Raw genomic sequence first — 27656 nt, 5'->3', positions numbered from 1 at the left:
TAACAAAATATGTCCTCTCTGTTCCTCCCCTTAGTCCTCTATTCCCTTTCTCATGGTCTCTTATAAAGTAAGTGAAAGGATAAGAAAAAATCCAGTCAAAGCAAACACAAAGTACTTTCATGATCCTCTCAGCAAACTATCCAGTGAAAGTCCTGAATATTGAATTAAAGGCAGAGATACTGATACAGGAGAAGGTGCATTAAGGTATAGGTTGCTCTTTCTAGATCTACCAAATGCATATTGCTGGAGCAAGAAGGAGGCCTTGCATATCTAAATAATGAAAACAATAATATACATACACATACAATAGTATTTTCAAGAGTCGAGCTTATGGGAAGGAATTTACAAGATTTGACTAATGAGTCATTAAATCCCAAAGCCTATCACTTTAACTGTGAAAAATGTAGACTTTAAATCGGATATATACATATACTAAAGTTAGATGTTCGTCAAACAAATATTAAACTATACAAAATGCCCATTTCATATGTAAGAGAAAATTATCTCTTGATAGTTTATGGCAGTATATCAATGTAACCCGGGTATTGAAACTCCCATTACCATGTCACTAACATAATGGCAACAAAGTGGCTTGCATGGTATATGCAACAGCACTAAAAGAGCATATGTATCCAATGAAACTTAACTGTTTTGATTATTTTATGTCATAGTAATTAGATTTGCCTTCTGATTAACTGCTTTTACAGCAACATCAATAACTGATTTCAGCAAAAATGGTGGTAGGCGATATACTAACATGGCATTCCTGACACGCAAACCAGCATCAAAGACTTAATATCAATCGCAGTAGTATTAAATGCTATCAATAAGTTATATGGCAGTGAATAAGGCATTTTGCCTGAAATTTTTGAACTAGAGTAACTAAGCCATATTCTAATAGTATGATGGTAAAGTGTTAAGGTGTTGAGCAAAGGCAGGCTGCAGGTGTGGAGGTGTATAACCCCAATGGTGTTGGGGTGCTGGCCTGAGCTGCCATCGCTGATGCGCACGAGACACTGATGGAAGGCTGGCAGCACTAGAGGCTGTTGGCCCTCCAACAGATACACTCATACAAGCACAGCTTTATAGGTTGGTGTGACTCAACAGCAGTTGCAGGGTTGATCATGAATGAGGCAGACAGACTGACGCTGCTGCGGCTGTCGCTGCTGTTGTTGCTCCTGCAACTGCTGCTGCTGCAACTGTTGTTGCTGTAACTGCTGTTGTTGCAACTGTTGCTGTTGTTGTTGCAACTGTTGCTGCTGTTGATACTGTTGCTGCTGTATTTGTTGTTCCTGCACCTGTTGCTCTTGTTGGTGATGGTGCACGTGATGCTGCTGATGATGCAGGTGATGTCGACTTGCCTGGATACGGCCGCCCTCCTCATGCAGCGAGCAGCAGTGGAAGTCACACTCGGCCTGGTCGCCAATGGGGGAGGCACGGGTGCGGGGCTGCGGGGTGTGTGGGTGCCCATACATACAGCACTCTGGCGTGTGGACGTGCACAGTGGCTGAGTGCGACGAGTCCACAGATGACCCCTGGCGAGAAAGGCGCCCCACCACTGCTGCCGTCACCCCAGGCCCGGTGCCCATGTAGGAACTCTTGTGCTCGCTGTCGTGGTTTATCACAGTACCCTGCAATGTACCGGATACGTATCAGTATACTTGGCAGCATACCACGCTTTCTTAAAATGCCCTGCAATTCACCGCCTGCTGATATCACAAGACCCTGCTTCATCACCTGCAAGGTGACACATAACCATCACCTACACCACAGGACAAACCATCACGTGCAATGTAACATATCCCCATCACCTGCAACATAGCATATCACCATTAACAGCACCATAAGGACATCACCAACACTTGAAACAAAGGACATCAACATCACCTGCCTTATAACCATCATCTGCAACATGTTACCAAGAACTGCAACAAAACAAATCACCATCAACTGTAATATACCAAATCATCACAGTGCCAATTTTACATGAAAAGTAGCTGCATAGCCGAACTTGACTGTAGTTACTCCTACGATGGAAGATATCATTATTCATTCTGTTACAGAATTATGCCAAATGACTGCATTTTTCTTGACTAATCTCATCGGTATCTTGATGTTGCTTGAACATGTAAACAAAATCTTGGAAATATCTTTTATTCATTCTGAAAGACCATACAAAATATGACAAAGGTTACAGATAATACACATGCAATGTTGAATGAAATCTTAGAAGGCAAGCATGATGGGTAATTCATTCATTATATGTCAACCACATCAATTAGTGTTTTCCCTGAAAGTGTAGCAAGATAAGTAATGACTAAAACTTGAACAAAAAATGTGAATAACTGGAAGACACAGCTATGATGGGGGAATCATGAAAACAATCCAAGGCACTGATCATTGCAGAAAGGCTTGAGAGACAGCTGAACTTTGATGAAAATGAATGTAACTGACTTAGCAGTCTTAATTCTGAAGAACTGCTCAATTTTCACTTCATCAAATCTCCTGAGAAATCTGTACATTATTATCATGTCTTCCCCTCTTCCAATGTATGTGTGTGTGTGTGTGTGTGTGTGTGTGTGTGTGTGTGTGTGTGTGTGTGTGTGAGTAATTACCTATATGCACTGTATGGGGATAAGGTTTTACACTCATAAGATGCCATCTCTTGAAGCATCTCTATTGTCATGCAATTTTTCTAAATTCCATTAGGTGTCCATATCTACTATTTCTTCATTCAGCTTATTCCATTCATCCACTACTCTTTATACTACAGGAGTACTTTTTTACATCTTTTCTGACATGTTTCTTCTTTAATTTCATGACATGGTCTCTTGTTGTTTTATCTGAAGATTTTTATAAAAACTTAAAAGTTGTGATCAGGTCACGTCTCACTCTACCCTTTTCCTAAGTGGCCAAACTTATGGCCTCCAGTCTTTCCATGTAACTCAGCTCTCCTAATTCTTGTACCATCTTTGATCCCTCCTGTGGACCACTTCGATCACTTCTTTAACTTTCCTTAAATCATACCAGGGCCTAATAGTTTAGGAGAGGCCAGCAAATACCAAAAATATGACTTTTTTTCTTAAATAATCCTAAGGCCTGATATTTAGGGAAGACCTGAAAATGGAAACATCATATTTCCCTTAAATCATAACAGAGCCAGATAGTTTGGAGAGGCTGGAAAATGAGATGATCCAACTTTCCTCGAATTAGACCAGGGCCTGATAGCTTGGGGGAAGCTTGAAAATGAGATCTGACTTTTCTTACATTGTGATCAGGTCACCTCTCACTCTTCTTTCTCCCATGCTGACCAAACCTGAGGTCTCTATAGCCTTTCCACATCACTCAGCTCTCTTATTTCTGATATCATCTTTGATGTCCTCCTCCGGACTTTTTGTATTACATTTTTGTGCTTCTTTAAGTGCAGTGACCAGACTCAGCAACATACTGAGGTGAGAAGCCAGGGCCTGATAGCCTTGGGAGACTCTGAAAATGAGAACATTCAACTTCCCTTGAATTATCCCTGGGCCTAATTGTCTTGGAGAGGCCTGAAAATACCAAGATATGACTTTCCTTATATCACCCTAAGGCCTGATATTCAGGAAAGGCCTGAAAATGAAAACATCTGACTTCCCTTAAATTATGCCAGGGCCTAATAGTTTTGGTGAGGCCAGAAAATGAAATGATCCAATTTTCCTAAAATTAGACCATAGCCTGATCATTTGAGGGAGGTCTGAAAATGAAATCTGACTTTTCTTACATTATCCTAGGGCCTGATGGTTTAGGGGAGGCCTGAAAATGAAATGATCCAGCTTTCTATAAATCATCCCAGGTCTTATAGTTTGGGGGAGGCCTGAAAATGAGAATAATCGACCTTCCTTACATTATCCCAGGGCCTGATAGTTATTTGTGGGAAAGGATGGAAGAGACCCTGAAAACAAGAAGATATGACAGTCCTTAAATTATCCTAGCTTAGCAGCATTTCAGTTTTTAGTTCTTCACAGCATTTGGTGTTAGGTACATGGGTCACATTGCTCCTTGAGCATGTATTTTATCATTCTTGCATACACAGGTATTTCATATTTATGATAAAATTACCAGAAATTTGAAAACCTATAAGTCTATTCAGAAATATATTCAGTATATACTATATACGTTTCATTACCTTTTCAAAAGATCTTGGGATGGAGGGAATATTCTGGCCCCAGGACCCCTAAACCCTTAATATGCTACTGCCCAATGTTGGACATGAAAAGCATGCTGAATATTTCCTTATCCAATAGCTTCAACAGAATTCTACAGTCTGCCAGCAAACAGTTTATCTCCTTCGCCATTATCCTTATAAGAGATTCTGGCATCAGGTCAGGGACGACGTGAACACCCAAGTCCCCCTCTCTCATAGATCCCTGCAGATTATTTCCTCCTACATAACATTCATACTGAGACTTCTCATTGTGTCCTAACCTTATTATCTTGCACCCATTTGAGTTGAATTTCATCAAAGACATATCAGACCAACTATGGAGTTTGCCTAAATCTCCTTCAGTGTTGATATAATCCTCATGGCATTTGGGTTATCTACAAACACATTCAAGAAGGAATCCATAACTTCTAGTAAGTCATTCACATAGATCAAGAAGAGCAATACTCCCAGAATAGAACCCTGCAACAGATCACTGGTGACCTCAACCCACTTTGAAAAGCTTCTCCAACATGCATCCTTTGTTTCTTTTCATGATGTTAATCTGTCCATCAAAGGAGTCATCCGTGTTCTTTTCTTGTGATCCAGCTTCTTAATCACCCTCCAATACACTTTCTTACAGCCTAAATACAAACTTCTTTTCTTGTGATCCAGCTTCTTAATCACCCTCCAATACACTTTCTTACAGCCTAAATACAAACAATCTACCCAATCTTACCTTTTGATTCAAACGGATTTCGCTTTCTTAAAGAAATCTATGAGGTTCTCACACATGACCTTTCCCTAAAACTGTCTTGTGTCTCATTAGGGTAATTTTTCCTTAGTATTTGCAATTACCTACTTGTAGAGAACTGGGAAAGAGTTCTACATACCGGGGTTCACATCTCCCGAGCTTTATATCCCATTAAGTAACTTTTAAAACCTTTGTAAACTGTGTTTGTGTAATTACCAACTGTGTGTTACAGGGAGAGAGTTTTACACCTGCATTGCTCTGCCTCTTTACTCCTATGTGTGTGTGTGTGTGTGTGTGTGTGTGTTTGTGTACACATACCCACTACAAACACACACTCCAATGTAAGCCAGGTGCCCATTTACTAAACAGCTCTGAAAAGATGATGAACACCTAGGTTGAGTGTGGGCCAAATATCGACCCAAGGATTCAAAACCATGAGGGCCCCTGCCGAATAATTTCCAGTAATGTTAACCACTACATCACAGAAGCCCATTATGTAATTACCTATTTACTGAGTGGGGAAGGAGTTTCACACTCCTGGGGCCCCATCTCTTGAACATCCTCTATTGTACATATTAGATTTTGTGTGCTATCAGATTAACCATGTCTTTAGTCATTTAATTCCATTCATCCACCACTCTCATACTATCTTTTTTATCAAGCTTCTTGCTTGATTTCATGTTACATCCTCCTTACATCTTTCAAGGAATTGCTCAATATCTGTGTCAACAATCTGTTTTAAAAACCTAAAGGTTGTGATAACTCCTTTTTCTTCCAAGGTGGGCAAATCAAAAGCCACTTGCCTTTTCCTGTATGAGTGTAATTACTTATTTGTACTGCACAGGAAGGGAGTTTTACATGCTAGGCCCCATCTCTTGAACATTACTATCATACAACTTCTTAAATATATGTGTGCTGTTTGCATTAACCATGTCCTCAGTCACTTTGTTCCATTCATCCATCATTCTTATGCTCTAAAAGAAACTCTTTAATCTCTTTTGACACATGTTCTGTCCTGCAGATGCTTATCCTCACATCTTTCGAAGAACTTTTCAGTATCTATGTCATCAATCTATCTTAAAACCTAAAAGAATGTGATCAGGTCTTTCCTCTTCTAAAGTGGGCTCCTGCCTTTCCCTGTAATTCAGTTTACTTAATTCTGGTACCATCTTTGTTGCCCTCCTCTGGACCTTCTCTGTTAACTCTTACTGCTCCTTTAGGTGCAGTGACCAAACTGGAGAAGCATATTCTATTTTTGGCATTATGTAGGATATGAATAGCTTGCTAAATATTTCCTTATTCATATACTTGAAAGCTATTTTAAAATTTGGTAAAAGACAGTATGTTGACTTGTAAAACCTGCTAGGTAATAATTACACTGAGGCCTTCTTTCACTCTGTCCCATCCTCATTACCTAACATCTAACAGGACTGAATTTCATCAACTACATATCAGACTAACTTTGGAGTTTGCTTAAGTTGCCTTGTAATTCATTATAATTTTCCTTACTTTTCACTTACCTCATGACCTTTGCATCATTTGCAAAAATTTTCTGGTATATGTCCATACCTTTGGGTAAGTCATTTACATTTATCAAGAATAGTAATAGTTCCAGAAAAGAATTCTGCAGCACTCCACTGGTGACATCAACCCATATATAGAGGGCTCCTCTAACATAAGTCCTTTGTTCCCTTCCACCAAGATAATCTTCCCATGTGAAAATGTCAGTGTGTGTGCGAGTATGTGATTACCAATTTGTAATCATTGTACCTAATTTTACATTATGGTGAGAGTTTTGCACTTGTGGGGCACTGTCTTGTATTTTCTGTACCATCAAGAGGACTTATAAATTCATATAAGTTACTGGTATTCACAGTCTTCTTGCTTAGACCATTCCAACCATCCACTATCCTTACACTAGACTAGTATTTCTTTACATCCTTCTTATCTCCTAATCTTTCTCAGCTTCTGATAATGACCTCTGGTAACTTTTGTACTGCACCTTGTGAAAACTGTTAACTGTCAACTTCATCCAGTTGACTTAGGATCTTAATTGCTACTATCAGATCACCCCTCTCCCCTCTTTTTCTAAGGTGGACAGCTGTGTAGCCGTCATCCTTTCATTGCAGATAAGACCGCAGAAATCCATTACCAACTTGGTTGCTCTTTTCTGGACCTCAGTTATGTCTATGAGTCTTCTGGTACAATGACCAGACCTACAAACTTGAATTAAATTTCAACTTTTGCCTGAAGACAGTTTGTTTCTTTCATAACTCTCCTAATGTGACATTCAGATGACACATTAGGTGCAATGGTGACCCTGTGACATCTTTCACACACTGAATCCTACAGCATATCTTCCTTTAAGTAATATTCATGCCAGGGGCTTTTTTTTTGCTATATCCCTTACTCATTACCTTGCTTTTTTATGACTGAATCTCACAATATATAATCCATCTGTCAGAACTCTGGAGTTAGTCTAGGTCCCTCAGCACTATTCTGGTATCATCTTTGTTGCCAACTCTGCATCTTCTGAGCTCTTTGTACTTCTTTAGGTGCAGTGAACAATCTGAGAAGCAAATTCTAGTTTTGGTCTTAAGTAGGATGTAAATGGTTAGTTAAATATTTTTTGTCCATATAGTGGGAACTCTATTAACAAAGCTTCCTATGATGGATTTTCATGTTATGGATATGAAAAAATAATTTAATACAGTATACAAAATGGTAATTGAAGAACAAAACTTGAATAAAACTACATCACTCATACAGGAAAAAGAATCAATGAATAAATCTGCCAACAACTTTGTTTATGTTCTCTATGGCAGCTGTGTATAGCCTGCCATAATTCATCAGTTCAATTTCAGCCACTCTCTTTTAAGCTATCTGTGATATGTTTTTAAAGAACAATTTAAACCTGTCATGTCTGGAAAACAGCCTGCAAGTGCAAGCATTAGTAAAGCATGCGAGATGCCTAGGAAACTGATCAATATAAAGATGTAACTGATATGCAGGGTTGAAGCAGGTGAACATTGGGCACATGTTAGTCAGTCCCAAGGATTAGTTTCCTCTACCGTTTAAAAAATTTATAACAATGACAGGATAAAGAAAGATAAAAAAAACAGCCAGTCCATCACATCCTAACTTGCAATGAAGTCTTCCTACACATAAAATAAACCAATGAAGATGATGGATAGCATGCTAGGAAGGTGTAGGTGTGCTGATTACCTAGTAATCAACATTGCAAGCTCCGACAAACTTGTGACTATTGATTTTGTTTCACACAGTATTTATATTAATGATGTCTTTCTCTAATGTGTTAAACACCAAAATAACATCTGTAAAGCCATTAATATTATTGAAAGAAGCCATTCTATAGCACTTACCAGTGGAAGAAATGACACGATCAGGAATGCATTTCCATAAACACCATGTTTTAATGACCACTTTTAAGGGACTTTCTGCTTAATAGACATTCCTTGAGGTTACATGTTATCTGTTATAAGAGGTCTCTATGTACTTGAAAACCATCCTGATACTTGCCTGCATACAACTTGTCTCCCTAACTATTCTCCTGGAAATGGTTTAGAAAGATGTCAACTCCCAATTCCTTCTCAAACACAGAATCCTGAAGTTTATATCCTACCAAGTAATAATCATACTGAGGCTGTCTTTTGTCTGGTTCCATCCTCATTACTGTACATTTGCTCATCAACCACGTTTCAAACCAATTTTGGAGTCTGTTCAGGTCTCCTTGTAAGCTGGTGCAATCATCTTTGCTTTTTACTACCCTTGTTAGCTTTGTGTCATCTGCAAATACGGTCAAGTACAAGTCCAAACCTTAAGTATGCCCACCATATTGTGGGCATATTGAAGGCTTCTAGTCTTTCTATGTAACTCAGCTCTCTTTATTCTGGTGCCATCTATGTTACCCTCTGCTGGACCTTCTCAATTAACTCTTTGTGCTTGTTTAGGTGTGACAACCAAACCTATTTTAGTATTGGCCTTTTACAGAACGGGAACAGCTTGCTGAATACTCCCTTATCCATATTCCTAAATGATATTCAAATATCTTACAGCAAGCAGTTTGTTTTCTTTACTCTTCTCCCATTGTGGGCTTCAGGAAACAGGTTAGGGACATCAACTCCCAAGTCACTCTCAAAAACAGATTCATGCAGCATAATTCCTACTAGAAAATATTTATACTGGAGCTTTCTTTCAATGTCACATCCTCATTGCCATACATTTATTCATGTTGAAATGGTCTACTTTGGAGTTTGTCCAGGTCCCCTCGTAGGTTGATGCAATCCTCCTGACTTTTCACTTCCATTAATTTTGTGTCATATGCAAATACATTCAAATAGGAGTCTTTACTCTCTGTCAAGTCATTTACATAGATCAAGAAGAGTAATAGTCCTAGAACAGAACCCTGCAGCACTCCACTGGTGTGTAATTACTTATCTATTTCACTTCTGTGTATCACAGAAAGAGAATTTTATAATCGTGGGACCCCATTTCTAACAATTCTGGTAGTGCAACTCAGGAAGAAGTACTTACTGTCAACATCATCCAGATGATTTAGGGACTTAAGGGTGTTATCAGATCACTCATCTCATTGAAGGTGGACAGCTGTGCTGCCTTTACCTTTTCACTGTAGCTTGGTCCCCTTAATTTCAGTATCATCTTGTTTGCTCTTCTCTGAACCTTTTCAATCTTATCTTTGTATTTCTTTTGGTGCTGTGACCAGACCTGAGAGGCATTAACCAGTTTCAGTTCAGTGTATACTGTGAATATCTTTTAAACATTTCCTTATCCATATACATGAATGCAATTTTAATACTTGAAAGCAGACAGTTTATTTCTTTTATATATCTCCAGTTTTAAGCTCTGGTGACAGATTGGGTACAATGTCAACCCCAACATTTCTCACACAATGATTCCTGAAGCTAATTTCCCAGTATACAGTATTCATACCAGGGCCTTCTTTTCTACCTTCCTTTCCTTCCACTTACTTGGACTGAAACTCATCATCCATTTATCAAACAAGCTTTTGGGGTTTGTCCAGGTACCCCTGTATGCTGATGGAATCCTTTTCATTCCTTATCTCTCTTATGGCCTAGCCATCATCAACAAACAAGTTTAGGTATGAGTTTAGCTCTTCTGCTAAGTCATTTACACACACCAAGAATAGCAATAGACATAAGACCAAGCCCTGTGATGCTAGACTTGTAACCATTGGATTTTGAGAATGTGCCTATCACCTGCTTTCTTTGTTCCCTCCCATACTGATAACCCTGAAACCAGTGAAGTTTATCATTATTCCTGAATGTAGCTCTAGCTATGTAATCAACCTCTGATGGGGTAAGTGACAAAGCCATTCTTACAATTTAGGAACATACAGTCTCCTCATCCATGTCTTTGGTTTAAGATGAGGCTAACCATGCTGTAAAAGTCCAACAGGTTTGTGGTGCAGGACCTCTTTTCTTTAAAGTTGTGTCTTCAACCAGATAAGAAATTTCTCGTTTGCTGTCAGTCAATTATTTGCCCTTTGATTATTTTTCCAGTCTTTCAAACTACACTCATCAATGAAACAGGCCTGTAGTTCACAGCAGTTTTCTGGTCATCTTCTTAAAAGTTAAGCACACATTTGCCCTTTATCCACATCTTTGGAACTATCCCTTCTTCTAATGTCCTACTGAACAGTATTTTGAGTGACCTAACTTTGAGTGGCTTACTTTCATACATTATTTCAGCATATTTGGAGAGACTTCATCTGGCCCAGCCTCGATGTAAACTTCTGTCCATGACTGGAGCCTTTTGCGAGAAACAAAAAAAAGTCAAGAGGTTTTTACACCTAATTACACCTAATCTCCGACTTACAACCTATCTGACTTACAACTATCCATACATAAAGCCAGAAAAAATACATAAATCAAAAAATAAAAATGAAATATGACCTAAAAAATCTTAATAAAAGGCAAAAAGAAACTAAAAGAATCATACAATAAAGCTGGTTAGTAAAAAAATGAGATAATGATAGATGTAGAGTAGGGTAAAAGAATCCTATAGAGGTAAACAAACTCTACATGCCATGCTGACATACACCCGACTTACATTCATTTCAAGATCCAACTGGTCAGGCAGAACAGAAACTGGATGTATGTTGGGGAGGGGACGTATATTGTTTCATTTAATCCACTTACTTTGCAAAATCTCTCTCCTCTATACATAAAGCCAGAAAAAATACATAAATCAAAAAATAAAAATGAAATATGACCTAAAAAATCTTAATAAAAGGCAAAAAGAAACTAAAAGAATCATACAATAAAGCTGGTTAGTAAAAAAATGAGATAATGATAGATGTAGAGTAGGGTAAAAGAATCCTATAGAGGTAAACAAACTCTACATGCCATGCTGACATACACCCGACTTACATTCATTTCAAGATCCAACTGGTCAGGCAGAACAGAAACTGGATGTATGTTGGGGAGGGGACGTATATTGTTTCATTTAATCCACTTACTTTGCAAAATCTCTCTCCTCTATCATATTTCTAACACAGGGACAATATCATCCTAAAACACTTTCAAATTTGTCATTAGTTCATCAAGAGTTCTTCCATCTGGGTCACATAACCTGACTAGATGTTCTTAACTGATAGCTTGTTGCTGATGCACTTATGGAGAAACTTTGTGTTGTCTTTTGCATTGTCCACAATGCTCTTTTCAAAACTTCTATGGTCCTCCCTTATTATCTCACATTACTCGTTCCTTGGAGTGAGTATTTTGAAGGTTTGTTGACTGTGTTTGATGACAAGAGGCAGATGTAGGGTATTTCGGTTGGGGTGGCGTGCGTAGTGGGAGGGTCAGGGAGAACTGTTTGGTTGAGAGAGAAGAGGTAGTGAAAGCTTTGCAGAAGACAAAATCTGGCAAGGCAGGGGGTTTGGATGGTATTGCAGTTGAATTTACTAAGAAAGGGGGTGACTATGTTGTTGACTGGTTGCTAAGGATATTCCATGTATGTATGGATGATGGTGAAGTGCCTGAGGATTGAAGAAATGCATGCATAGTGACAGTACTAAGGCAAAGGGGATAAAGGTGTGTTCAAACTACAGAGGCATAAGTTATTTGCGTATTCCTGAGAAACTGTATGAGAGGGTATTGATTGAGAGGGTGAAGGCATGTACAGAGCATCAGACTGGGGAGGAGCAGTGTGGTTTCAGAAGTGGTAGAGGATGTGTGGACCAGGTGTTTGCTTTGAAGAGCGTGTGTGAAAAATATCTAGAAAAAACAGATGAGTCTGTATGTAGCATTTATGGATCTGGAGAAGGAATATGATAGGGTTGACAGAGTATGCAGTCTGTTGGGGATAAGAGGGCTTGGGAAGTGAGTCAGTTGTTGTTTGCCAATGACACAGCACTGGTGGCTGATTCGAGTGAGAAACTGCTGAAGTTGAAGACTGAGTTTGGCAAAGGTTCTGGGAGCAACGAAGAATGTGCGGGAGAGAACATTATCTCAGAGAGCAAAAATGAGTATGTTTGAAGGAATAGTAGTTCCAACAATATCATATGGCTGCGAGGCATGGGCTATAGATAGATAGGAGGGTTTATGTGGTGGAAATGAAATGTTTGAGGACAATATGTGGTGTGAGGTGCTTTCACTGAGTACATAACGAATGGGTAAGAGGGATGTGTGGTAATAAAAAGAGTGTGGGTGAGAGTGTGGGGGGGGGGGGGGGCAAAGGTTCTGGGAGCAACGAAGAATGTGCGGGAGAGAACATTATCTCAGAGAGCAAAAATGAGTATGTTTGAAGGAATAGTAGTTCCAACAATATCATATGGCTGCGAGGCATGGGCTATAGATAGATAGGAGGGTTTATGTGGTGGAAATGAAATGTTTGAGGACAATATGTGGTGTGAGGTGCTTTCACTGAGTACATAACGAATGGGTAAGAGGGATGTGTGGTAATAAAAAGAGTGTGGGTGAGAGAGCAGAAGAGGGTGTGTTGAAGTGGTTTTGACATATGGAGAGAATGAGTGAGGAAAGTTGACAAAGAGGATACACGTGTCAGAGGCGGAGGTAACAAGAAGGAGCAGGAGACTAAATTGGAGGTGGAAGGATGGAGTAAAAAAGATTTTGAGTGATCGGGGCCTGAACAAACAGGAAGGTGAGAGGCGTGCAAGGAAAATGGTGATGTGAAGTGACATGGTATACTGGGGTTGACAAGCTGTCAATGGACTGAACCAGGGCATGTGAAACGTCTGGGGTAAACCATGGAAAGGTCTGTAGGGCCTGGATGAGGATAGGGAGCTGTGGTTTAGTGCATTACACAAGACAGCCAGAAACTTAGTGCGAAAGTAAGTGGCCTTTTTTGTCTGTTTTCCTGAAGCTACCCCACTGAAGCAGGGGGTAGCAATGCTGTTTCCTGTGGATTGGGGTAGCACCAGAAATGGATGAAGGCAAGCATGAATAAAAAGAGTGTGGGTGAGAGAGCAGAAGAGGGTGTGTTGAAGTGGTTTTGACATATGGAGAGAATGAGTGAGGAAAGTTGACAAAGAGGATACATGTGTCAGAGGCGGAGGTAACAAGAAGGAGCAGGAGACTAAACTGGAGGTAGAAGGATGGAGTAAAAAAGATTTTGAGTGATCGGGGCCTGAACAAACAGGAAGGTGAGAGGCGTGCAAGGAAAATGGTGATGTGAAGTGACATGGTATACTGGGGTTGACAAGCTGTCAATGGACTGAACCAGGGCATGTGAAACGTCTGGGGTAAACCATGGAAAGGTCTGTAGGGCCTGGATGAGGATAGGGAGCTGTGGTTTCAGTGCATTACACAAGACAGCTAGAAACTTAGTGTGAAAGTAAGTGGCCTTTTTTGTCTGTTTTCCTGAAGCTACCCCACTGAAGCAGGGGGTAGCAATGCTGTTTCCTGTGGATTGGGGTAGCACCAGAAATGGATGAAAGCAAGCATGAATATGTACATGTGTATAAGTCTGTTTATGTGTATGTATATGTGTGGATGTGGGTGAATATATATCTATATAGTATACTTATAGCATACTTAAAAAAGGAGAGACAGGTAGTATGTTTGAGGAAAGGAACCTGGATGTTTTGGCTCTGAGTGAAACGAATCTCAAGGGTAAAGGGGAAGAGTGGTTTGGAAAAGTCTTCAGAGTAAAGTCAGGGGTTAGTGAGAGGACAAGAGCAAGGGAAGGAGTAGCACTAGCACTACTCCTGAAACAGGAGTTGTGGGAGTACGTGATAGAATGTAAGAAAGTAAATTCTAGATTAATAAGGGTAAAACTGAAAGTTGATGGAGATGGGTGATTATTGGTGCATATGCACCTGGGCATGAGAAGAAAGATCATGAAAGGCAAGTATTTTGGGAGCAGCTGAATGAGTGTGTTAGTGGTTTTGATGCACAAGACTGGGTTATAGTGATGGGTGATTTGAATGCAAAGGTGAGTAATGTGGCAGTTGAGGGAATAATTGGTTTACATGGGGTGTTCAGTGTTGTAAATGGAAATGGTGAAGAGCTTGTAGATTTATGTGCTGAAAAAGGACTGGCGATTGGGAATACCTGGTTTAAAAAGCGAGATATACATAAGTATATGTATGTAAGTAACAGAGATGGCCAGAGAGCGTTATTGGATTACGTGTTAATTGACAGGCGCGCGAAAGAGAGACTTTTGGATGTTAATGTACTGAGAGATGCAACTGGAGGGATGTCTGATCATTATCTTGTGGAGGCGAAGGTGAAGATTTGTATGGGTTTTTAGAAAAGAAGAGAGAATGTTGGGGTGAAGAGTGTGGTGAGAGTAAGTGAGCTTGGGAAGGAGACTTGTGTGAAGAAGTACCAGGAGAGACTGAGTACAGAATGGAAAAATGTGAGAACAAAGGAGGTAAGGGCAGTGGGGGAGGAATGGGATGTATTTAGGGAAGCATTGATGGCTTGCGCAAAAGATGCTTGTGGCATGAGAAGCGTGAGAGGTGGGCAGATTAGAAAGAGTAGTGGGTGGTGGGATGAAGAAGTAAGATTATTAGTGAAAGAGAAGAGAGAGGCATTTGGACGATTTTTGCAGGGAAAAAATGCAAATGAGTGGGAGATGCATAAAAGAAAGGGGCAGGAGGTCAAGAGAAAGGTGCAAGAGGTGAAAAAGAGGGCAAATGAGAGTTGGGTTGAGAGAGTATCACCAAATTTTAGGGAGAATAAAAAGATGTTCTGGAAGGAGGTAAATAAAGTGTGTAAGACAAGGGAGCAAATGGGAACTTCAGTGAAGGGGGCTAATGGGGAGGTGATAACAAGTAGTGGTGATGTGAGAAGGAGATGGAGTGAGTATTTTAAAGGTTTGTTGAACATGTTTGATGATAGAGTGGCAGATATAGGGTGTTTGGTCGAGGTAGTGTGCAAAGTGAGAGGGTTAGGGAAATGATTTGGTAACAGAGAAGAGGTAGTAAAGCTTTGCAGAAGATGAAAGCGCATGGCAAGCAGGTTTGGATGGCTATTGCAGTGAATTTATTAAAGAAGGGGGTGACTGTATTGTTGACTGGTTGTAAGGTTATTTAATGTATGTATGATTCATGGTGAGGTGCCTGAGGATTGGCGGAATGCTTGCATAGTGCCATGTACAAAGGCAAAGGGGATAAGAGTGATGCTCAAATTACAGAGGTATAAGTTTTTGAGTATTCCTGGAAATTAATGAGAGGGTATTGATGAGAGGGTGAAGGCATGTACAGAGCATCAGATGGGGAAGAGCAGTGTGGTTTCAGAAGTGGTAGAGGATGTGTGGATCAGGTTTTGCTTTGAAGAAGTGTGTGAGAAATACTTAGAAAAAACAGATGATTGTATGTAGCATTTATGGATCTGGAGAAGGAATATGTAGGGTTGACAGAGTATGCAGTCTGTTGGGGATAAGAGGGCTTGGGAAGTGAGTCAGTTGTTGTTTGCCAATGACACAGCACTGGTGGCTGATTCGAGTGAGAAACTGCTGAAGTTGAAGACTGAGTTTGGAAAAGTATGTGAAAGGAGAAAGTTGAGAGTAAATGTGAATAAGAGCAAGGATATTAGCTTCAGTAGGGTTGTGGGACAAGTAAGGTGGGATGTAAGTATGAATGGAACAAAATTGGAGAAAGTGAAGTGTTTTAGATATGTGGAAGTGGACTTAGCAGTGAAGGGAAAAATGGAAGCAGAAGTGAGTCGGGGGGGGGGGGGGGGGGGGGGGCAAAGGTTCTGGGAGCAACGAAGAATGTGCGGGAGAGAACATTATCTCAGAGAGCAAAAATGAGTATGTTTGAAGGAATAGTAGTTCCAACAATATCATATGGCTGCGAGGCATGGGCTATAGATAGATAGGAGGGTTTATGTGGTGGAAATGAAATGTTTGAGGACAATATGTGGTGTGAGGTGCTTTCACTGAGTACATAACGAATGGGTAAGAGGGATGTGTGGTAATAAAAAGAGTGTGGGTGAGAGAGCAGAAGAGGGTGTGTTGAAGTGGTTTTGACATATGGAGAGAATGAGTGAGGAAAGTTGACAAAGAGGATACACGTGTCAGAGGCGGAGGTAACAAGAAGGAGCAGGAGACTAAATTGGAGGTGGAAGGATGGAGTAGAAAAGATTTTGAGTGATCGGGGCCTGAACAAACAGGAAGGTGAGAGGCGTGCAAGGAAAATGGTGATGTGAAGTGACATGGTATACTGGGGTTGACAAGCTGTCAATGGACTGAACCAGGGCATGTGAAACGTCTGGGGTAAACCATGGAAAGGTCTGTAGGGCCTGGATGAGGATAGGGAGCTGTGGTTTAGTGCATTACACAAGACAGCCAGAAACTTAGTGCGAAAGTAAGTGGCCTTTTTTGTCTGTTTTCCTGAAGCTACCCCACTGAAGCAGGGGGTAGCAATGCTGTTTCCTGTGGATTGGGGTAGCACCAGAAATGGATGAAGGCAAGCATGAATAAAAAGAGTGTGGGTGAGAGAGCAGAAGAGGGTGTGTTGAAGTGGTTTTGACATATGGAGAGAGTGAGTGAGGAAAGTTGACAAAGAGGATACATGTGTCAGAGGCGGAGGTAACAAGAAGGAGCAGGAGACTAAACTGGAGGTAGAAGGATGGAGTAAAAAAGATTTTGAGTGATCGGGGCCTGAACAAACAGGAAGGTGAGAGGCGTGCAAGGAAAATGGTGATGTGAAGTGACATGGTATACTGGGGTTGACAAGCTGTCAATGGACTGAACCAGGGCATGTGAAACGTCTGGGGTAAACCATGGAAAGGTCTGTAGGGCCTGGATGAGGATAGGGAGCTGTGGTTTCAGTGCATTACACAAGACAGCTAGAAACTTAGTGTGAAAGTAAGTGGCCTTTTTTGTCTGTTTTCCTGAAGCTACCCCACTGAAGCAGGGGGTAGCAATGCTGTTTCCTGTGGATTGGGGTAGCACCAGAAATGGATGAAAGCAAGCATGAATATGTACATGTGTATAAGTCTGTTTATGTGTATGTATATGTGTGGATGTGGGTGAATATATATCTATATAGTATACTTATAGCATACTTAAAAAAGGAGAGACAGGTAGTATGTTTGAGGAAAGGAACCTGGATGTTTTGGCTCTGAGTGAAACGAATCTCAAGGGTAAAGGGGAAGAGTGGTTTGGAAAAGTCTTCAGAGTAAAGTCAGGGGTTAGTGAGAGGACAAGAGCAAGGGAAGGAGTAGCACTAGCACTACTCCTGAAACAGGAGTTGTGGGAGTACGTGATAGAATGTAAGAAAGTAAATTCTAGATTAATAAGGGTAAAACTGAAAGTTGATGGAGATGGGTGATTATTGGTGCATATGCACCTGGGCATGAGAAGAAAGATCATGAAAGGCAAGTATTTTGGGAGCAGCTGAATGAGTGTGTTAGTGGTTTTGATGCACAAGACTGGGTTATAGTGATGGGTGATTTGAATGCAAAGGTGAGTAATGTGGCAGTTGAGGGAATAATTGGTTTACATGGGGTGTTCAGTGTTGTAAATGGAAATGGTGAAGAGCTTGTAGATTTATGTGCTGAAAAAGGACTGGCGATTGGGAATACCTGGTTTAAAAAGCGAGATATACATAAGTATATGTATGTAAGTAACAGAGATGGCCAGAGAGCGTTATTGGATTACGTGTTAATTGACAGGCGCGCGAAAGAGAGACTTTTGGATGTTAATGTACTGAGAGATGCAACTGGAGGGATGTCTGATCATTATCTTGTGGAGGCGAAGGTGAAGATTTGTATGGGTTTTTAGAAAAGAAGAGAGAATGTTGGGGTGAAGAGTGTGGTGAGAGTAAGTGAGCTTGGGAAGGAGACTTGTGTGAAGAAGTACCAGGAGAGACTGAGTACAGAATGGAAAAATGTGAGAACAAAGGAGGTAAGGGCAGTGGGGGAGGAATGGGATGTATTTAGGGAAGCATTGATGGCTTGCGCAAAAGATGCTTGTGGCATGAGAAGCGTGAGAGGTGGGCAGATTAGAAAGAGTAGTGGGTGGTGGGATGAAGAAGTAAGATTATTAGTGAAAGAGAAGAGAGAGGCATTTGGACGATTTTTGCAGGGAAAAAATGCAAATGAGTGGGAGATGCATAAAAGAAAGGGGCAGGAGGTCAAGAGAAAGGTGCAAGAGGTGAAAAAGAGGGCAAATGAGAGTTGGGTTGAGAGAGTATCACCAAATTTTAGGGAGAATAAAAAGATGTTCTGGAAGGAGGTAAATAAAGTGTGTAAGACAAGGGAGCAAATGGGAACTTCAGTGAAGGGGGCTAATGGGGAGGTGATAACAAGTAGTGGTGATGTGAGAAGGAGATGGAGTGAGTATTTTAAAGGTTTGTTGAACATGTTTGATGATAGAGTGGCAGATATAGGGTGTTTTGGTCGAGGTAGTGTGCAAAGTGAGAGGGTTAGGGAAAATGATTTGGTAAACAGAGAAGAGGTAGTAAAAGCTTTGCGGAAGATGAAAGCCGGCAAGGCAGCAGGTTTGGATGGCATTGCAGTGGAATTTATTAAAGAAGGGGGTGACTGTATTGTTGACTGGTTGGTAAGGTTATTTAATGTATGTATGATTCATGGTGAGGTGCCTGAGGATTGGCGGAATGCTTGCATAGTGCCATTGTACAAAGGCAAAGGGGATAAGAGTGAGTGCTCAAATTACAGAGGTATAAGTTTGTTGAGTATTCCTGGTAAATTATATGGGAGGGTATTGACTGAGAGGGTGAAGGCATGTACAGAGCATCAGATTGGGGAAGAGCAGTGTGGTTTCAGAAGTGGTAGAGGATGTGTGGATCAGGTATTTGCTTTGAAGAATGTATGTGAGAAATACTTAGAAAAGCAAATGGATTTGTATGTAGCATTTATGGATCTGGAGAAGGCATATGAGAGAGTTGATAGAGATGCTCTGTGGAAGGTATTAAGAATATATGGTGTGGGAGGCAAGTTGTTAGAAGCAGTGAAAAGTTTTTATCGAGGATGTAAGGCATGTGTACGTGTAGGAAGAGAGGAAAGTGATTGGTTCTCAGTGAATGTAGGTTTGCGGCAGGGGTGTGTGATGTCTCCATGGTTGTTTAATTTGTTTATGGATGGGGTTGTTAGGGAGGTGAATGCAAGAGTTTTGGAAAGAGGGGCAAGTATGCAGTCTGTTGTAGATGAGAGAGCTTGGGAAGTGAGTCAGTTGTTGTTCACTGATGATACAGCGCTGGTGGCTGATTCATGTGAAAAACTGCAGAAGCTGGTGACTGAGTTTGGTAAAGTGTGTGAAAGAAGAAAGTTAAGAGTAAATGTGAAAAGAGCAAGGTTACTAGGCACAGTAGGGTTGAGGGTCAAGTAAATTGGGAGGTAAGTTTGAATGGAGAAAAACTGGAGGAAGTAAGTGTTTTAGATATCTGGGAGTGGATCTGGCAGCAGATGGAACCATGGAAGCGGAAGTAAATCACATGGTGGGGGAGGGGGCGAAAATCCTGGGAGCCTTGAAGAATGTTTGGAAGTCGAGAACATTATCTCGAAAAGCAAAAATGGGTATGTTTGAAGGAATAGTAGTTCCAACAATGTTGTATGGTTGCGAGGCATGGGCTATGGATAGAGTTGTGCGCAGGAGGGTGGATATGCTGGAAATGAGATGTTTGAGGACATATGTGGTGTGAGGTGGTTTGATCGAGTAAGTAATGTAAGGGTAAGAGAGATGTGTGGAAATAAAAAGAACGTGGTTGAGAGAGCAGAAGAGGGTGTTTTGATATGGTTTGGGCACATGGAGAGAATGAGTGAGGAAAGATTGACCAAGAGGATATATGTGTCGGAGGTGCCTACAACAATCTATCCACTTTGTATAGACTTTCAGTTAGCTTAATGTTACAATTCTTTTTTGTTTTCAATAGTAGAATATTCAATGACATTTCTCGTGGTAAAGACGTTACAGTTAATAACTGAATTGGCATTACTCCAGCCAATACAATGGTCATAATCTTTAACATGATTAAACAAGGCATTTGATTCCTGTCCTGTTCTTATACTATATTTGTGTTGGTTAAGTTTAACATATAGCTCCTTACCAATCTGCCCAATGCTACATCTACATTAAAGAATTTCAGCAACCTGGGAAGTAACATAAAATCATCACTAAAAGGGAGAACTAAAAGATCCTTTAACTCTATACAATGATTTCTTTGCCAACTTAAGGGATTTATCTATGAAAGATCTAGGCTACTTTAACTTGGATACAATAGAATACATCTTCTCAAACTCATCATCAATATATTTCAGACTGCATATATGTAATGCCCTAAGGAACATCAGTGAAGGGGGCAGATGAAGTAGTGGAAATGGGCAGAGATGAGGCGAAAAGGAGATGAAGTGAGTATTTTGAAGGATTTTTGAATGTCTCTGATGGGACAGTCAGACCAACTTTAATGTTTGTCTAGGTTTCCTTGAATCTGATACAATCTTGATAATTCTTTACTTAATTCATGACTTTGGCTTCAACCACAAACATATTCAGGTACAAGTCCAATCCATCAGGCTAATCAATAACTGATATCAAGAAAATCACTGGATATCAAAGTTGACTCCTCTGTCATGCCACTGATGATTCCAAACCAAACCTGAGAAACATATCCTAGTATTGGTCTTATGTAGGTCATGAGTAGCTTGCTATATATTTCCAAATTCATATACTTGAAAGCTGTTCTGATATCTCCCAGTAAACAGTTTGTCTCTAACCATTCTCCAAATATCGGGTTTTCGTGATATGTTAAGGATGATGTCGACTCCCTATTTATTCTCACACACAGAATCCTGAAGTTTGTTTTCTACTTGGTAATAATGATATTGAGGCCACTGTTTGCTTTGTCCCATCCTCATTACTTTACTTTGCTTGGGTTGAATTTCATCAACCACATTCCAGACCAACTTTGGAGTCTATCTAGTTCCTCTTGTAAACTGATGCAATCTTTCTCATTTTTCACTTCCATCACTGCATCATCTACAACCACATTCAGGTAGGATTCCATTCCTTCAGGTATGTCATTAATACAGATCAAAAAGAGTAAGTCCCAGAATTGAACCTTTTGGCAGTTTACTGCTCACCTCATCCCATCAAGAAAATGTTCTTATAACATGCATCCTTTGTACCTTTCCACTGAGATAATCCTCTATCCATCACAGGAATTTTCCCCTTGTTCCTACCCAGTGATCAAGCTTCTTGATTATCCTCCCACGCAGTGCTGCGTCAAATGCTTTCTAGTAATCCAGGTAGAGACAATCCACCCAGCCTTCCCTTTTGTCCAGGACTGAGCTCACTCTCTTGTAGAACACTAAGCAGTTAGATACACATGTCCTGCTTTCCCTTAAACCACGTTATTTCTCACTTAGGAGATTTCTCTTCCAAAGAAAGAAATCTACTTACCCTCTAACAATCTTTTCCAGAACCTCACACACCACACTCATTATTAAGGCTGGTCTGTAGTTCAATGCTAGATCCCAGTCTCCTTTCTTATGTATAGGTGGTATGTTTGCCTTTTTCTATCCCCTTGGCACTCTGCCTTTCTCCAGTGACAACCTGAACTGTAATTCAAGTAGTTACCTAGTGTACCTGCAAATAACTTTAGCATATAAGCTAAAATTTCATCAAAACATGAGCCTTCTATGGGTAAATTCCTTTCTGCTAATATCTTTTCTAAATATCTCATTGATTTCCAAAACATCCTCCCCGTTCCTTTTCTAAATATCTCAATGATTTCCCAAACCTCCTCCCCATTCCATCTCACTAGTGATGGGGAAAACACTTTAGAACTTTTATTCAGCTTTTCACATATCCTTGCTTCATCCTCCACAATATTACCCTCTGAATCCCTCAGCCTGATTAACTTTGCTTGAACTGGCAATAGACTCATGGCTAATTCAAGGAAATTTTTTTGGATTAACATTCTTTTTAAAGCTTCTCTGCTCCACTTTTTTATCCAGCTATACTCATTTCATGCTTTTTTGTACCCTGCAAGCACTGACTGGCTGGAATGCTGTCTGTATTTTCACCAATGAACATCTCAAAGCTCCTTTGCTTTATGACTTCTTTTATAAATCTATTTCTCCCTCTTATTTACTGTCCTTCTGTAATTGAGAGTAGAATTACCCATGCTTCTACTCTTTCATTATATATTTCACAGAGCCTCTCAACACAAAGCCTTAGTTCCTAGCTAGTGAACTCCATTTTCCAATTTTTGCTCACATAGAAATTATTGAGTTTAATGTAGTTTCTGCAATTACAATATGTCTTTATGTCCTGTCTCACCTCTGCTCTTTTAATGACCTCTTCTACCATATATTCAAACTTGAGCATTATAGAACCACTTCTGACAACTCGTGTATCATGTAAATGCCCTCAATATCCACACTATGTGTGAAGATAAGGTCTAATAATTTGGCCTCAATATCCATTGTGTGTGTGAAGATAAGATCTAATAATAATGATATGTTGTCTCTCTCATCCTAGTCTGTTCCATGACAAGCTGGTATAAGAAATTTTCCAGTATACACTCTAAATTTTTAAGTCTTCATGACTACCTATGACCAAGAGAATCCAAAGTCCCAAAATATCAATACCTTGACATCTCTATGAAGTGAGCTTTCCACAGCTTCACGTACAATCCTGATTGTTCCTTCACTGCTATCATTGTATACTTTTTCCAGGTTGTTGCAATGCTTTGGAGGATTATATAATAACAATACCACAATGCTATTCTTCCCTAAAGTTACTATTTCTGGTATGTATTTTCTGAATGGGCCATCTTCCGCTATTTCTTAAACTTCTGGCCGTTTTCTATTAAGAGGGGTAATCCTTTCCTTCTTTTATTTTCTTTTTCCTTTCATGCTATTATGTACCCCTCTAGGCAGAATAGGTGAGAAATCATCTCACTGGTAAACTTAGTCTTAATGGCTCCAATATCAGGTGCATTTTCCCTTATGTGATCCTTGAATTCCAGCTCTTTACCACTAGCTGTTAATCCATTCATATTTGAATACATTACTTTCGGTCTGATCTTACCATCTAACATTCATGCTCCATCTACAGTGATAGTGGGGCAGTTCCATCCTCTTGCCACATGTGGCATCTCCATTTTTTGTCTCCTGACTGTACTCTTTGCTTTTCTCTCTTCTGGTGATTTGTCACATTTGATGAATGAGCCAATGAATTCCAGTATACCTTTATGATTTTTAGCTTTTTTAAGTACTTCCTGGCTTAAGGACCCCATCTTGGATATAACCACTGTTTCTTCTTTCATTTATCATGGAAATCACATCTGGTAGTCCCACAGCCTTCAGCAATCTTATGATATGCATTTTCTCCTTTTTTTCCCCCCTTCCTTCCTAATTTGGTGTATGATCTTCCAAGCCACTAGAATCAGTGATTCACTTCTATCAAGCTCCTACCTTATCAATCTTTCTAATTTTGGTACTATCCACTGTTCAGCTAGATCTCTCAGTGTGGAGGTGTTAACCTCTGAGACTCAAACTTTCTCTATAATCTCTCTTTTAGTTAGCAAGCACTAGTCCTGTTTGCTTTGTACTTTTCTACACTTTCCATCATCTACCTTATATCTTTCCTTGATTACTTACTTTTTCACAGTAAATGCTATTCTTTCAACCACTTTACTTTTCTGTGTACCTTTGTTTGTGTCACCCCAGGTCTATGCTCCTCTCTATCACTCTTCTCATTCTGTTGCTCTGCTGCTGAAATTGCACCTTCAAACCTTCCTGCTCTTTCCTATCGTCAGTCTTTGTATGCAAGTTAATATTTTTCTTTACATGAACAAACTGTCAATGCTGATTTGATAAATTTTGTATGTGCTTTTGTCCTTTCCTCAATCTAAATGGCTGCTGGTAACTCTCCTGCAATTCCTACACAATTTTGTTTTCAATAGATTTTGTTTGCATTTTAGCCCTTTCCCATGAGTTCACAGCCTCTAATACATCCAGAGAAGACACAACAGACTTTGTCTGCTTTTTAATGGCTTCACCTTCTTTCCCTTTGTTTTGTATCTCCTGAAAACCCCTCCACTAAAATGTATTTCTGTTTCTCTCTGCTCCTATAACTCCCTTCATAATCCTTGAAATGCTGTCTCAGCTTTTAACTCTCGTTCTAGTTGTGTTACTCTCTTATTGTGCTCCTTAACAAGTTCCTGTAACATCCCAAACATTTGCTCTCTAGTGCTTTCATTTGTAGTTTCTTCTTTGCTTTCATCTCTAGTCTCCTCTTTGCATACCTGGTTTTGACTGAATGGTTTTGGCACATTCCTTTAACCAAGTCCATACTAGCCACTCCTGGGATTGCTAGAGGTCCTAAATTATCCCTAAAATTATAACACTAATTTACTTAACTTGTCAGCTTCACAATGTAATCCACACTCTTACAAATTGTGTCTCCTTAAAAGAAGAATAAAACAAAGAAAAGATATTAATTCAGAGAAATTGGCATCACTCTTTCATTTGATGTGAGCCTAGGAAGCTGCCACTCCTAAACCCCATTCAAACCTAGGAAGCTTCCACTCCTATATCCCATTCAAAGTCACAAAATTTGGCACACTCATACTGAATATTCAATGCGTGGTAAGCCACACAAAGGCCCCTTCATATTTCACTCTCCACCTTAGTTGCTTTAAGAGTTGTAGACCTTCCAAAATTTGGAAAAAACAGGGGTAATTTCTTGGACCTCTTCCATGCTAAGTTTGTTTGTGCATGTATGGTGATTGGTGGTTGCTGACTATGCGTGTATGCCTTTCCAAACACATACCCAAGAAGCTTTTCAACAAATAATGTGATAAGGAATTGAGATCAAAGTATCTTTTGTACCTGCCTGCATTCATAAGAGGCACTTTAAAAGTTACAACAGAGTTCTCACAACAGTAAGTAACTGACCTGTCACAAGTGTAAAGAAAAGAATGTTTGACAAGTAATTTTCATCTTATGATGTCTTATCTTAAAAACATTAGGGAAAAATGAATCTCTTATGACACTTCGTAATGCTAATAAATATGCCAACTGCAATTCTCTTATGATTTCAGCAAACAAAAAATGTGAGGAAGGAACATCAGTCTAATGAAATAAACATAAAATGATCAATACAAATCTTGGTGAGGATATTCATAACTGCATGGTTAATATGCATGGATTTCTATGCAATCTCAAAACTGGAAACAGCAATGTCAGTGCTCCAGTAGTTTCTGGATGACATCCCATTTGTATCTGCAGCATTGTGCAGTACCAGTATAACCTAATAAATGTCCTTTAACATGAATCATGTAGGACTAACTCTTTGGATGCAAAATAAACTTCAAGCTGTATTCTAAAAAGGATCAAATCTACATCAAATCATAAAAGTGCTAACTGTTTCTTCGCTGTTTTTCATCATGGCAAAACAATAAAGTTTCCATCTCTGACACTGATATTCTTTGTGAGCAACATCTGACAGCAGGGGGGGATATCATGGCACAGAGGGGAAATGAAAATTAAGTTTTTATCGGTAATGCCTGCAGGATGTCATAAACTTCCTCCAGTGTAAAAGATTTCTTGCTCCTGCATTAATTCTAAAAAGCATTAAAAAATTCATAGCCAGAACTGAAGGGACACTAAGCAGCACCGCATTTCCAACTTATGAGCACTCATGAAAAAAATATTGTATATCATTAATATATAACTACATCTATGCATTATAATACATAACTTACTCAATATAATGAAGAAACTGAAAAGTGCATGAAAAATAAAAATTTCAGATTTAATCAAAGGGATGCAAAGCAGCCCAGTGATACCAAATCATAAACACATATCAAATACTGTACATAGTATAGTATCATTACTTATGCATCATAACATAAAATTACACTGCACATCTTGACATATAACATTCATAAATTACCTAAATAAAGGTGAAATCAAAGCAAAAACAGGAGAGAGATAAAAGAGTCAATAAGTGAGTGGTGAACAACATCTGACTGAATCACAACTTGTGAGCACAGTTTCAGCCAGCCACTGCATGGGAGCAGAACCTTACAGGACCCATTTCCTGGCAGGGGGTCATTAACCACATGGAATGCATAAAATGTTTTTTGACTCCTGTGGACTATAATTGTATTTGGAAGAATAAAGAAATGATAAATATCACAACTTTAGCTGCAATCAGTAGCCAGAGGGTTAATCTGAGTTTTTGCAAATGAATAAAAACATGTAAAAATATTCATACCTTGTCATATTTCATAAGTATAACTGCACTAAATATTGGAAAACCCTGTGATCTCTGAAAAAAATGACTATTTTACAGAAAATGTAAAAACTGACTTAAAAAGAAAAATGCTGAGCAACTTTCATGCGTGCTTAAGTATAATCTGTAGTTACAACAGGCTCACTGGCTAATAATCTATCGTTTTTGTTGTGCAAATTTTCCAAAGTATGCAATTAATTAGTTTTGAGATACTGCCACTACTTTTGTTGTAGGCAGTGAGTAAGACCAAAGTCTAGCTTCCTTTTGCAATATCTAATATGATCTTAATGCCCCTGTAACCATCAAAATCCCCTGAGCAAGACTCATTAACATCTGAGTTAAACAAAGGACTGTTTGGCTTCAGTAAGCTATGACCTAACCCAGCTACCACAGACTGTCAAAACAAATCTGCAGTAAGTTTTAACTATCCTGAATTACAGTGGAGCTTTATTGGCAAAACATCTCCACTGGATTTAAACTGCTTGAACCCCTTTCAACCATCTGGATATCAAGATTTAGCACAAGCAATGAACCTTTTAAGTTCCAGTAAATGTTCTCAAATCAAAAACAACAACAAAAAAATAACTGAGTAGTTCCCCTACATTTCTATCAACCACTTGAATTAGATAATGGACAGACATAATATTGTCTTGGATGAAGAGGACCAACTACTTTAAGGTCTTGAATTCTCTGATATCTCTGTGACCATCTTCATGATACTGACCAATTTATCAGACTTTACCCCATGTTCCCTTAAATAATCATCATTCCATTCTGATACCAGATTGCTCCAGTATGTAAGATAAGCTTAAACACTTCAAATTTCCTGCACTAGTGGATATAACCACAAATACAGAGAGAAGCATCTCTGTTTTCCCATTTGCATTTCAAAGGAAAGCAATGAAATAAATAAAACTAATAAGATGGCATTAGGAATATCAACCTTTATACTCCATCTCTTCAAAGGGGAGCAAAAAGTTA

General features: G+C 39.5%; 1 protein-coding gene across 6 annotated transcripts in view; it reads right to left on the bottom strand.

Moving 5' to 3' along the window:
- Drep2 (DNA fragmentation factor-related protein 2) overlaps positions 1-27656 on the bottom strand; it is a 282308-nt gene that overhangs the window by 115151 nt on the left and 139501 nt on the right. For 4 of the 6 annotated variants that reach the window (XM_071670467.1, XM_071670463.1, XM_071670468.1 and 1 more), the window contains one exon: positions 1299-1631. The exons of 1 other annotated variant lie outside the window; for it this stretch is intronic. In XM_071670467.1, the coding sequence (XP_071526568.1) occupies positions 1299-1631 (333 nt within the window). The remainder of the gene's footprint in view (positions 1-1298; positions 1632-27656) is intronic. One more of the 6 variants, XM_071670465.1, reaches the window with a different exon arrangement.

This window comes from Panulirus ornatus, chromosome 15, assembly GCF_036320965.1.
Source record: "Panulirus ornatus isolate Po-2019 chromosome 15, ASM3632096v1, whole genome shotgun sequence".
Classification (NCBI taxonomy): Eukaryota; Metazoa; Arthropoda; class Malacostraca; order Decapoda; family Palinuridae; genus Panulirus; species Panulirus ornatus.
This window is presented reverse-complemented; position numbering and strand designations above follow the sequence as displayed.